At 40.8% G+C, this 14,070-nt stretch overlaps 1 protein-coding gene across 2 annotated transcripts in view; it reads left to right on the forward strand.

Annotated features, from left to right (window-relative positions):
- Positions 1-14,070, forward strand: part of rasa1a (RAS p21 protein activator (GTPase activating protein) 1a) — a 23,685-nt gene continuing 9,615 nt past the window's right edge. Inside the window, exons 1-4 of one of the 2 annotated variants that reach the window (XM_088291872.1) lie at positions 1-1,232; positions 11,930-12,082; positions 13,461-13,596; positions 13,892-13,962. In XM_088291872.1, the coding sequence (XP_088147998.1) occupies positions 703-1,232; positions 11,930-12,082; positions 13,461-13,596; positions 13,892-13,962 (890 nt within the window). In that variant the 5' untranslated portion in view covers positions 1-702. Of the gene's footprint in view, positions 1,233-6,166; positions 6,541-11,929; positions 12,083-13,460; positions 13,597-13,891; positions 13,963-14,070 lie in introns of those variants that run through there. The other variant, XM_088291880.1, reaches the window with a different exon arrangement.

A 14,070-nucleotide genomic window follows, 5' to 3' on the forward strand; every position in this document is an offset into this window, starting at 1 on the left:
TGGTCTACGCAGTGTCTGTGGGAGTGGGCGAGGGAGGAGAGAAAGAGAAAGCGAGCGGGTGGGTAAGCCACCAGCGCAGAAACCTGGAAATCAACGTCAACTCAGCTCCCCGCACGCAACAAATGTCGACTTTGACATAGCAATATGTTCGGGCTCGCCGAAAAACGCGCCGCGGCGTGGTTTTAGGCGACAGGAGCACATCACTCGTGGACAACATTCGCGACGACCGGACGCTGGATGCAAGAAAGCAACAACACTGGTGAAAAATAGAGAGACGAGGATTACACACACAGCAGTGACAATTAAACAACACTACTATAGTGTCGAAAGTAGGGTCCGAGCACAGAAGCAACAACGAGACTTGAGAATTTGTTTGGAATGTTCAACATGTGCTTTTCCGGTGTGAACTTTCATCTCGGTCAACGATGAAGACGTAGCGAAGAAAGAAGTCATCAAGTGTCTCGTCGGACCTGCTAGCCATTCAGCTTGAGAGCGAATGCGAGGTAAAGCTAACGCGTGCTAGTGTAGCCCATAAGCAGAGTTAGCTTGTGGGCTAACGCTAGCTGACAGGCTCAAACGCGTTTTGGTCAACTTTTGCAGTTGTTTGCCGGGAGCCCAAACACTGACGAAGTGTGCTAACAAAAGAGGGGAAGGGCGGGCTCCCTTCTGGACTTGTTCCCCTCTACATATATTCCCGGATCGATGGCAGCGGAGGTCAGTAGTGAGGAGACGGGCTCGGTCACGACGGGGGCAGGCGGAGGAGGCCCGGAGACGGCCCCGTTCCCTTGCTGTCCCAGGTCAACCAGAGTGAGGTTGGCCGATTTGGGACCTGCGCCAGCCCTCCGTCAACTCTCCAACACATCTCCAGACTCTCTCCCGGACATGAGTATGATCTATCCCGTGTCAAGTGGGGATTTAAGTGGATCTACCCTGTCCTCAGCTGGGAGTGGCGGAGGTGGACATTCAGTTTTCCAAGGAACCAGCTCAGGGAACGTGGGCGGCATGTGCGGCTCGCCCACTTCAGAGGCACCGGCCTGTCGGATTTCACCCACATCTTCAGATCCGGACGGGGTGACCGACTTCCCCCCTCTACCGCCGCCGCCGCCTCCTCCTCCTCCACCTCCTCCCCCTCCAGGTAGTGGCGGCACGATGGATGAAAGCGACCTGCAAGATGGGCCTGAATACGAGGAGGAAGAGGTGGTGTTCCCCCTCTCTGCACCGCCCACAAACCAGTGAGTACAATCACAGTGGCAATGAAGCTTTGCCCAGTGATGCATGCAAGTAAACACAGTTTTGCATTGCAGAAATAGGGTTGGGGGATTTTCAAAGTTGAAAACTTTACATTCAGTGGCATGGAAATAAATCCGGATTTTACTTATGGATGTCGTCATTCATTCTGATTATTTCATTGTTTTGGCATTCAATTGATTGTAACTGGACTGCTCTGCTTTGTCGTAGATATTGCGCCTCTCATCTGAGAAGGTTTTATCAGTTCTTGTAATAAGCCTTGATTAATCTAAGCAAGGTTTTTTCCGGTAGCCCTTTTTTCAGCCCAAGTGCGATTAGGAGTTCTCGAAGTACTCTGAAGGGGTGCATTATCACATCGTCATGTACTTGTATTTGTATTGATATGTTTTTTATTTTATGTATTTATTTTTTTATGGAATTTTATTAATCACATTTCTAATTGCCACAGTTCTCCATGTAACGGTCATTGATTTTAATGAGCCATTTGCGGTTTCGCGAATACAGGCCACTGTGTACTTAGATTTACATTACTGTTGTATAGAAAAGATAAAGCATCGAGAATGTAGCCTCCGAGGCCCACAAGGCAGTAGAGGGCTACGCCTGGCGAGTGACCATGGCAACGATGCACTTCACGGTTTCGCCCACCTGGCCTTCTCGGCTTCGGCTTAATGACGGGAGCACGGTTAGCACGACGCTGCTCCAGAAAATTGGTGCTTGCCAGATAGCCAGCTGCTGCTCAAGGGGTGGCCGCTTCCGCCGTCGCCTGAGCCAAATTCTTCAGCCATTTTGCAGATCATATTTTGTGGTCGGCTGAAATTCTTGTCAACTGTATTTCTTTAAAATATCTTCACACGGCTGACATGGGTCCTACCCGTGAGATAGATGTCAGACTGGTGAAGTGTTCTCAGTGGCATTGTAATAGAGTAGTTTTGGAAAGTACAACCATGAACTTCAGCGATCCAGAATTGTCCTAACTAGTTGTATGCTGCAGTGTGATACTTTATGTAATCTTTGCTTGCGCCACTTAACACTGCTCAGTATTTAGTGATGTCATGGTAAGATGACAACATGCAGTATGTCATTTTGAGGATGCGTGTCATTGTAATTGCTTTTCATGACTAAACGGCACTTTGCTGTCATCCATTGCCTTATCATCTTGCATGATCAATATATTTGACATTTGTGATTCATTTGAGAATTATTCACACCTACACTACAATGATGTCGGAACCGCAACACTTCCTCATCTCTACTGCAGGGTCTGAAATGACGCTGTTGCATTCATACAGCCTTGACATTTGTTGTTTTCTCTCTCTCTCTTCCATCATTTTTGGCCCTCGTGCTATGAGCTATGGAAAGGCCAAAGTGTGGATTCAGCTTTTATTTTAGGTGCCATTCTATATCTCCCAGTCGATTAGACATGCAAGCATGTGTCCAGTGTCAAACCTTTGATTGTGCTACAAAGTCTAAAAATAGAATTTAAACTGCATTTAATATTTTTACTAGTTTTTATGTAAGTAATTTATGCACATACACCCCCCCAATTGTACACTTATCTACTATTGTTTGCTTGGTCATTGAAAAAAGTGTAAGAGAACCACGACTGTCTCCATCTTATCCAGGTACATTCATCATGAATTTTACACTCACAACAGGCTACAGAGAATTGTTCTCTCAGTCTTATGGTAGTACCATTTCTCACTATAGACTATATGTCTTCTCTAATTGGGACCAAGTCTGATGTTCAATTCCTTTGAGTTAGCAGCTCGTGACGTGCATTTTGTAAGAGCGGACAATATTTGCCCTGGTAGAAGTGGTCTTCGCTGCATGTTGCACACTGACCGTGAAAGCTTAACTCGGAACATTGAACAGAGAGCCTCTAGTGAAAATATGAGCAGAGAGATTTACAGAAAGAGATTCATAAACACCTTCTGCAACCGATGTGCCATTCATGAACTTAGTGTAGGCAACAAGAACGTGGCACTGATACTGTGAAAAGTCAAGCTGCGTACAATTGGCTGCGCAAGAGTTCATTGCTACTGCCCGGGGAACGTGCAAGCTTAATGCCTGAGCTTAAACAAACAACCCTGGGAAATGAGTCGTAGATTTTCATGTTTCCACGAAGATTAGAGACTGGCCAAGTCGGAAAGGGTTTCCCAGAGTTGTTGGTCAAGGAGAAAAGGGGGGTCGGTTTGTAGATGTTTACCACTTGTGTGAATGAGTTACCGGATTTCTGAGGTAAATTGTAGTAGTGTTACATAGACCAGTGGTCCCCAACCAACATGCCGCGGGCCACTTTGGACCAGGGCCTTAGCAGGCCGCTCAAATTAAATGGAGGGGGGGGGGGGACTTGCAGTTCTTTTGAGGCTGAAAAATATTTTATGAAAAGTGACCGGATTCACTTGGTTGCATCCATCTATGTTGGGCTCTTGACTCATGTCAAGATGCCCATCGTCTTGGTTGCTTTCTGGTAATATTCAACCCACAAGCTAGCGAAAAGAGTAAAAAAAAAAAAACACACACACTGCGTTCAAAACACGATCTGCACAATAAGCAGCGAGCGGCTCTTGATAAAGCGTTATAGTGAGTTTTATATGTTCGTACACTTGTTTTGTGTTGCCTTATGTTTCCGCATTTCAGTAGGGCGCTGCTAATATATTAGTAGTTCCATGAAAAATGAGGCTTCATGTTTATTGTAATATCTACGAAATACCCCGATTTTTGTGTTGCTCGTTCCTGCTCACTATAGTTGTTGTTGATGTGGTTGTGTGGCGTCAGTTGCGTTACAAGAGTGACCATATTAAGGTACATAAACATACACAATGGATTTGCATTTGTTGCCGTAGCATTTTGTCTGCTGCACATCGATGAGGAGAAAGCCGAGAGTTTCCATACATTTTCATGACATTATGCAATGTCCTGTCGTGCCCTTCCAATACCCTCTCTGCCCTGCCTTTTCTCTCCAGTATCCTGTTTTTCAACACGTCTCGGCCATTCATTGTAACCTTAACAGGATCCTCAATGGAGTTTCGCTTGCAGTTGACAAGACTGTTTCAAAGACTTCTCACCGCGGTTGGGTTAGAATTGATCACTTTTCCATTAGGCTCAAAAGCTTTGATATTGAAAATATTTCTAAAATTCGGCTGTTTTGATCACGTGTTGTGTAGTCAATTTTGTTTGAGCATTGGTCGATCAGAGCCGAATGACCTTGCTAATCTACAAACAACGGCATTGCCTCATCAAATGCAAGCAGTGGGCACAAATTTGCTCGCCACAAAACAACAACTTGAGTCAGATTAGTTGTTTTGGTACCCTGTGGCTTTTCCAACTTTGGTATAAGTCCGCTGTTTTGCAGCCTGTTCTCTCTTGTGGGCAGTGTGACTTTGCAGACATAGTTTTTGGTATCTTTTGGCTTGTCCTAATTGTCTGCTGTAGAAGTGAAAAACTGTGGACATATCTTTCTTTCTCTCTCCGAACACAAGCTTTCTGGACAGGGGTGCTGCTGTGATGTGTTGTGAATTATATATATATTTTTAGTTTACTTCACTGTCATGAGTTGTATCCACAAATACATATTTTGCAGCGTTAAACTGGCACCATTAAATAATAATACCATAAAAAAAAAGAAGAGAAAATCTTGATGATACCAATCAGCTGAAAATAATGTGATCGGCCCTGATTACCGATCGCCAGATCACATCGGAACATCTCTAACCAAAATGTTTTTATTGTATGGCTTTACCCCTCCTACACATTCACACTTATTAAAACAGATCTTTTAAAAAGATTGTAAACATATTTGCATGAATACACGCAAAGCATTACAAAGATAAAAATACTATAGCCTACACACGATAGGTTATGACAGAAAAATAATACAACACTCCACAATATGAATGATGATGAATTGGCAGTACACGCTGTAACTTCCATGATAATAAGGATGATGTGAATGAATTACCATAAAAGATAGTTTTATCTTCTACTGATCTTCCTGTGCTGCTTTGGCCCACCTCACTTCAAAGATGCAGGATGTTTTGGGGGGGCCGTCCCATATGGCCTAAAATATGGCAATACTGTTGGCTGTTCTACCAGTGATGTTGTGCTCAACAGGCTTAAAGAGGTGAGCCGTGATTGGTCTTTACCTGAGCTCTGAGCAACTATGATGTCACTTTCAGTTGACAGAACGTAACGAAATGGGCGCCCCCTGAGATAGCTAAAAACGGGTGGATTATGCTGCTTACCTCATATTCCACAAACGCAATATTAATCAGAATGCCGTTTTTAAAACTAGTGAAGGTACATGGAACATACAGAAAAGGTTTTTTTTTTGTGGTTGACGTCCCCTTTAATATGCGTCACGCTTTTACTGTATATCAATACATTTGTAGGTTTCATGATTTATAGCACATAAAAAGCTGTAAAGTCCGACTTATTAAAAAAAAAAAAACTAAATAAACATATATAGCAGAGTTTCACAATGTAGGGCTGAGCTCTGGGGTTGATAAGTAATTTGAAAAAAAAAAAATCAGTGCTAGAATGAGTGAATTGTGATCTAATGAGACAAGCTCGTAGTATCAATTGCAAATGCAAAAGACAGAAACAGAAAATGATGACATCAGCGGTTCTCATTAACAGGCCATTCAGTCAGACTATAATCAAAGTATGTGGTCAGTAGTCTGGTTATTGCTACCCTTGTCATTTGTGTTCTCTTCAGATGTTTGGGACAAAGCTGGGGCCAAGCTTATATTAATAACTTTGTTAAAACCTATGCGTTTTGCTGGATGATGATGATGAGGATCATACAGATGCAAGAGTGCAAAATTGCCACTCCCTACCATTTCTGTCCCACTGAGTCAGAAACCAATCGGCTGCAGGCTCGTGGTTTTTATGAGGGGGAACAAGGGAAGAGAAGTAGGCAGAAAGTCAGAGGAGGATAAGTAAGCGCAATAACTGCAGGGCTACACTTGACTTCTCTCCTTCCGAAGAACCGTTCAGCTCATTATGCTACTAATGGATAACAGGCATCGTTAGTAAAAATAAATGCACGGGTGGCGTTCATCTGAGTCTGTGCGCCTTCGTCCTATTTCTGTGGATGTTGACGGCGATGAATGCATCGAGGCGACAGCGGCGTGGCATCATCATGGCTTATTTGGATTTCAAGCTGCCTGGGCTCAGCTTCCCACGTCAAAGCTCGCAGTCGGCCACGCGGTAGCCGCATCAGTGGAGCGGGTGCAGTTTTTGAGACCACGGGACACAGTGGAGGGAGATGCAGCAGCGGGTGAACTCATCGTAAGTGGGGCGTCCATTAAATCAACAACCCATACCTCAATTCCCAGGCAGCTGCCTGACGGCGCCTACTCATTTGGTCCAGATTCAAATTGGACTTCAACTATTATCGTACCTCGGGTTTAAAAACCCTTCACAAATGGGTATGCACTGCATTGACCGAATAATATGCTTGTACGTCATTCAAGTTGAAATAATCCGTTTGTAATGAAATTCCGACTCAACATTTTGTGCCCTAAAATATTCTCGCAGCTCTAGTGAGGTAACACAAATGGAAATGATGCGATTTCTCATAGCTTGTTGTTGTTGATCAGATCTATGTCTGCACTGGTTTTGTAGAATTTACGGTGCCTAAATAGACAATGAGTATCCTGATGATTTTAAAATAATTAAAATGGCACGAGTTGATCCCAGCATTGTTTTCTTTTTTTTTTTCTTGAATTACAATTTGCAAGTCGACTAAGTTTTCAGTTAATCCATCCATAATGATTGCCTAAGCACTTCTAGGGGTAGCATACATCTTGTCGGTAATCTGTCAAATTCCCACAAATGAGTGTTGTGCAGATTTAATATTCACGCCGTCCAAATTGCCTATTGTATTTGATACATTTGTTGCATTGCTTATCAGAGAAGGAAGTGGCACGTTACAGAAAGTGGACCAGGTTTGCTGAATCTAAGAGTAAAATAGAACAATACTTTTAAGTATTGAAAGTGTGAGACACAGCTGAAGATTTTCTAGGTCATCTTGCAGACTGTATTTTTCACAAAATTATTATTATTAATTCATGTTGAGTTCCCTTACAATCCCCAATGAGGGATCACATCTTGGTCTCCATTTTGTATCCCGAAATCTTAAGGTAGTAAAACCTGCCGAAGCTGGATCTTATTATTTGGACATATTCACTTTCAACATTGTTGAGTGATACTTTACTTGACAGCTGACAGTCAGTCAAACATGTTCACAGGAAACGCTAAAATTATCTGCCTTTTCATCTTGCCTCGTGATAACATGACACTGTGGGCCACTCCAAATATTTTGGTGTGACTTGATATGAATATGGTTATTCTTAATATATTTTATCGTGTTCTTGTCAAAAATGCCCTTTTTCGGAGGGAAAATGCAGAGAATATGAGTCCCTTTCCTTGTCAGTCATGTAGAGAAACAGGACGTCACAGTGTTGCTCGCTGTTCATGTTCAGACATGATGAGGCATTCCTCAAGTTGATAGTAGCGCCTATTCCTACTACACGGCCGCCGATGCTTCATTGTGTTGCTCCCTCATCTACCTTATCATATAAGATCAAGTTTTGACGTTTTTTTTTTAATTTTTTTAATACACTTGTATTTTGCCCACAGTTTAACTCTTACCTTAATCTACGGCTGGGCATTTGACTAAATCATCACAGTCCCACAAATAATGCATACATGCATGCATAGCGACTTGCTTGCCTCGCCCGCATTTATTCAAACTAAGCTAGCCTTGGTAAATTCATTCTTTTGACTGTGTAAGGTTAGGATTGAAGCACATGAACATTTCTTTTCATTCATTTTGAACTCCCGTGTCCATTCCAATATTCTGTTAAGGTAAATGATGATGTGTTGACTTCAATTGAGCCATTGCAGAAGCCTGTGTGAATGTGGACCTTGAAGCGTCTTCATGCCACAAATTAAATCGGCGACACCTCTAATGGTTGCGGCAAAGTAGTGCACTCCCGTTTTGCCTCGGTTTCATCATGACTCGATCAACCAAGATTCCATTTAACACAATTGAAAAATTTGCCGCTAATACCCACTTTCTTGTTAGTTTCTCACCCATTTCTTCTTTTTGTATTTTTATAATATTGCTACATTATCGGGGCAATTGCTTCTTAATTGACAATCGCACCATTTTTGTGGCTCATTCAAATATAAAATGTTACGTAGCCTCATAACAATAATAATGTTTCCCAATAAGAATACGAGGGGTCGCAGTATTTCTGTTGCAGGAAGTTAATTTGTGTGAGGGTCGGTGGCCAGGAGCACGGTTGTGAGTTGCAGAATGTAATTTGGGATTGTTCAATCTCATGCGGACATGTTGCTACGTGTGCAGCGGGCCTTAGGCCGATGACATAAATGTACAAACAACGTACACATCATATATCAGTCACAGACAGCATTTTTAATATGTCGTCTTGAATGCATATAGCTGGCATGATGGACTTCTTTCAGTGATTGACATGTTTGAAGAGAAAGAGAGACTGGTTTGCGTTTACATGGGCCACATTTCTTGAATAGGTTCCGAGTTCGGATGGAAATTGCACTGTTTTCATGGACACAAAAAATATTGACGCGATTAGAACTTGTGTGTTCATGCATTCCACTTGCAATCGGAACAAATCATCTATTTCTGCTTTAGTGTTGTTTCGCTTACTTCTCACGTTTAATCTAATGGAGCTGCAATGTATCGAGTTTGGTCTTGCGCCCACCATGTCTTTGGCTCGCTCTGCTTCTAATAGCTTCAAGAAATAACAGAAATGGTACACAGACATCACAGACGGACGGTAAAGATAGTTTGTGTTTTCATTCACACCGATTGGTTTATCAATTGACATAAACCACCCCCCTCTTTCGGAATAAGATCTTGATCGGAATGGGCTTGATCAAGTCAGAATATTCTGACTTGGCTGTGTACATGAAGCCGTTTTATTTTTATCAGCCTTTTAATCCAGATAAATGTGTTCATGTAAACATTGCCACTGTTGTTTGGTTATGCTGTGTTCTCTATTGGCTTATTTTGAAGTGACAATTTAGTGTAAGTTTGCATTTTGTTGACCATTTTTATTTTTATTAAACGCGGTAATGTTTGTTGTACATGTTAATGGTGACAGTCTTGTACTTCAGATTTATGCACAGTAAATAGCATTTTTTTTGTTGTTCATGATGCTAACAGAAAATCTTCACGATTAAGAACATTCAGCAGAACATACGTTTTCAACTGAGTCACTTTTGTTTTGTTTTTGGGTTTTTACATTGCAATGCAATTCTACCATTAAATGAGCCTCGCATGTAGAGTATATAATTTGTGTTCTTTAAATGTTATACGTATAATTAATAGTGGGCAGTGTGTGCACAATTCTGGGATGGCAAGTGCTTCGACGTCGTAATGCGGTCATAATGGGAGCCAAACGACTTTGGCTTGTAAAATGATGTGCTGAGCTATGCTTTCTGACACTTTGATTTTGTCTTCCTCCCTTCACTCGTATATCTTTCTTCCGCTTTATTTCCAATAGTCGTCTTGGCTCCTTGCTGCGGCTTGGCCCAGCTCTCCAGCTGCACTCAATCGCACTTTTCAATACTCTTATCACACAAATCCGTCCAAAGCCCCTCTCACAGCACTTCACTTTCCTGCTCCTGGCTTCCTCTCTGCAAGCTCTCATTGGTAGCAGAATTCATCACCCTGTCTTTCCAAAAAGCGACTCACTAGTTCATAACTACGCGGGAGCCCTTTTAGCTCTCCTGTTACAAGAAGTACTACAGGTTCAAGAGTGGCTGCCTCTTAAAGCACTTGTGGCCTAAATTTGGATAAAGCATGTTCTCTCTCACCTGATGAAACATTTAAAAAAAAAAAAATAGTAAGCAAGAAAGCAAGTGGAATTTTGAAATCCTTGAATTTCAGCAAAACTGAATATTATGCCAAGGTATTTTCATACACTGCTTTTTTTTTTATTTCTCTATTAAATTTGTCTTTCTTGAGGTTAGTTTGATTTGGCCACCTTGAAGCAATGAGAGGACAACAATGGGGAGAGTCCGCATCAAGTCAGAGAAAACTGTTGGGCAAGACGGCTTAGAACTAAACAGTCAATGAAATGCAAAAAAGAACCAGTTAATATTGCATTGTTTTCCGTAATTGTTGGAATATTATTTAGCATCTTTCCTATGCTTAACATGTGGTTGCAGCTATCGATCAATCGAATGACTTAAATCATTTCATGACAAAAACGCAAACGCAAAATCTCTGTTGAATTGATTATTTTGCCAATTATCCCATCAATTAATCGGATGGCAATTGTTTTGGGATTATTAAACAATATTGCCAAAAATATGCCATCATCACATTTACAACTTACTCTCCACAGAGTGGTACTGACTTTCAAGTAACTTTTGTCTGTGGAGAAATGATCACCTCGGAGTATAGGGGAGAATTTTTTCTCTATGCACTTAGACTTAATTCAATTAATAATTGACAATTCGTAAGCAATCCTTCCCTTATTGATTGAGATTTTTTTCATTCACCCCTTAACATGAGTTATTTAAATTATGAGAATTAGTTATCCATTGAGTTGTAATTGCTCCCACACCAGCTGCATGAAAATCATTGTGAACCACGATAGTTACATTGAGACCTTTTTAAGAATTGTGCTGTATTTTTTTTGTGCTGTAAAAGGTGGCAAGTGTTAGGTGTGATGCAGGGAGAGTCCTTGACAGATTGCCATTGAATCAGTGCAACAATTAACAAGTTTAGATAAACGTTCAAGCACAGGGCATTTTTAGCGATCGAGCTAAACACCACATGATTCCACTCTCCTTGATTTTGGTTATTAGCATTCCAATAGGGAATGATTTTTAAACATTGAAACCTTTGTCTTCGACATCCTCCGCTCACATTTTCTTCCAAGTTGCTGTGTCACTGTTTAAAATGTGTTACTAAGGAGATATGAACTGTATTCACGTCGCTCCTTGAAGATGAGTTTTCATGTGGCTCTTTGGCACCTGCTCTTAACATTAAACTCAGTCCAAAATGCAATACTAGGCAAAAACTGCTTTCCGCTTTTTGGCTCCTAAATGAAAAATCTCTAAACTGTATGTAAAAAAATAGTGCGCTGTACAACTGGGTTTAATACTTGTCAACAAAAATTCAAGCAGCAAATCCACTTTAGAACTTGGCAACTTGGCAAACAAGGCATCCTAGCTTTATTATAATTAGGGCGCATGCTTCCATGCATCTAATTATAGAAGCACTATACCGTGCACTTAATGTAATTCGAAATCTGTGGACTGCTAAAACTGTAAACTGTACCACTTCCCTGTAATATTGAAATGGTTTAGGGTTTTTTTGTTGAAATTTGACCACACAATACTTAACATTATTTTTTTCAAATCTTGCATAGAAGTAAAACACCGTTTTCATAGGGAAAGTAATAGTATAACTATAGTTAAAAAAAACTAAAACTAACAAAAAAAAAATCTAGCAAAGCCACCCTGAAAACTAATTAAAACTAACTTAAAAAAAAAAAAACTCGAAACGAAATAAAAAAAAACTATAATAAAACCTGGAGTTGTAGTACATGCAAGGACACAATCTAATTGCAGCCATGGCCCATAAATCGCCTTTTGTTGTTTTTTTTCGTCCCAGGTGGTACCATGGCAAGCTAGACCGAACCATTGCTGAGGAGCGGCTGCGCCAGGCTCGGACCCATGGAAGCTACCTCATCAGGGAGAGTGACCGCCGGCCCGGTTCCTTTGTCCTGTCTTTCCTCAGCATGACCAACGTGGTCAACCACTTCAGGTAAGTTTCCACACATGACGTTGTGCGGCATGAGAGTGTTTTTTTTCCTCAAAGGTGTTTTCTTTTTTTATTTTTATTACGGGTTTTTCTTAACAACAACAGAACTTTAATACAGTCGTACCTATCCCATAATATAATAAGATAAAAGTCACGAAGGTGGTGATACAGCCCTTCCCAAGTACAGCCGTCCTTTGCAACAATAATTGAAAATATGCTTACAGTGCTCCAGAAATGGCACACAACCCAAACTGCCTTCGCCTCCCATCTTCGTTTTGCCTGAGTGAGCTTATTTTGAGTCAATGATACAATTTTTTTATATAATCTTGCAATAATTTTATTTTTACATTTTCATTTATAAGTTCTCAATTGTTAACGGATCTAATATTTTCTCCCATATTTTATGGAATATCAAACTACATCGTATTTGCAGGTATAAATAAAAAAAATCACTTTTTGGAAGTTGGAATTGACTCCTTAACTGTTCTCAAAGGTGTTTTCTGATACTGTAGTCGGAAAAACATGCTATTTAGAGGAGAAAGTTATAGTTTAGAGGAGGAGGGATAGTTTCCGGTGGAAAGAATATTTTCAATTTGTTATTCTGTAAAAATGGCATTGCCACCTTTTCTCATAACTGAATATAGAAAGTACATTAAACGTCTTTCCTTTGATGCATGTGAACAAAAATTATGAGGAAGGTGAACTTCAGTTGGCTTTCCTCCGTGAGGGACCGAGTCCTGTCGAGAATAACGAAAATCTGCCAATAGACAGCCACCCAAAAGAATGTGTACTTGTCTATCGATGGCAGCGGGGGAACTTTTCCCTATTAGACAAAGCTTTGGCATAAAAACAGAGAAAATAGGTGAGTTTTTCAGTCAGTAACGCAGGGTAGGTCCCCCCCAAACAAATCTACGAATGCCAAACCCCAATTATGTGGAGTTTTTCATAATTTGACATAATCAGCGCTTACACTTCAAAGTATGTTTTCCCGCTTTAGAGAGATTATAGTTTGCGCTTTGGAGAAAGTATGCTGTTCTAATTAAGTATCAGTGACTTAATGTATTTCACTCATTGCATTCGTGTGAGGCCATGATGTAAGTATTGCCGGAGGGAAGCAAACAGACCCCTTCTAATGGAATTATGAACATCAGGTTAATTCCATGACACTTCAAATGGTTTTGATGTCCTTGGATGGTCCATGAATGAAACTGGTCATTTTCATTTTTTTTTTTTTAAATGTATTTTTTGATATGCCATATTTGCAGTATATTGTAGATCATACTATTTATTTCTCCCACATTTCTGGTAAGCATTACTATTATACTGTGATTATCAAATACTGGATAACTGACTGTTCTCTTGTTTTGTGTTTTCATTTCAGGATAATTGCCATGTGTGGGGACTATTACATAGGCGGGAGGCGGTTCTCTTCCTTATCAGACCTAATTGGTTACTACAGCTATGTGTCTTGCCTGCTCAAAGGAGAAAAGCTGCAATGGCCTGTGGCCCCTCCAGAGGTGAGAGGAAAACTTGCACTGAAATATTGTTGACGTTGTACAGGAATATCAGAAGAGAGCTTAATAGCATTCGGACACTTGACATTCAGTGGGGCAATTTGAGTAATTTGCATAATGATTAAGTAGACAGTGTAATACTGTAAATGTCACACCCATTTGTTTATTTTTAATTTATATTACATCATATCGAAAGCGTTGTTCCTGCGCCAGCTGTTGTGAAATGCCCTATATTAAAGTTGTATTGTATCCAGAAGGTGAGAATAATTTTATTTAATTTTTTAATCTCTTTGCTTAGCCTGTCGAAGACAGGAGGAGAGTGAGGGCCATACTGCCATACACCAAAGTGCCGGATACTGACGAGATCAGGTAAGCGTTCCATTTTGTATTGCACGTGTAGTATAGTGTCTTGTATTTTATGACTGAGCCGAACAAAGCTCAAAAGTGGCAGAAGCCCGACCCCTACTGGTTACTTAA

This window comes from Idiotropiscis lumnitzeri, chromosome 1 (assembly GCF_059441095.1).
Source record: "Idiotropiscis lumnitzeri isolate Australia: NSW breed Sydney's pygmy pipehorse chromosome 1, RoL_Ilum_1.0, whole genome shotgun sequence".
Classification (NCBI taxonomy): domain Eukaryota; kingdom Metazoa; phylum Chordata; class Actinopteri; order Syngnathiformes; family Syngnathidae; genus Idiotropiscis; species Idiotropiscis lumnitzeri.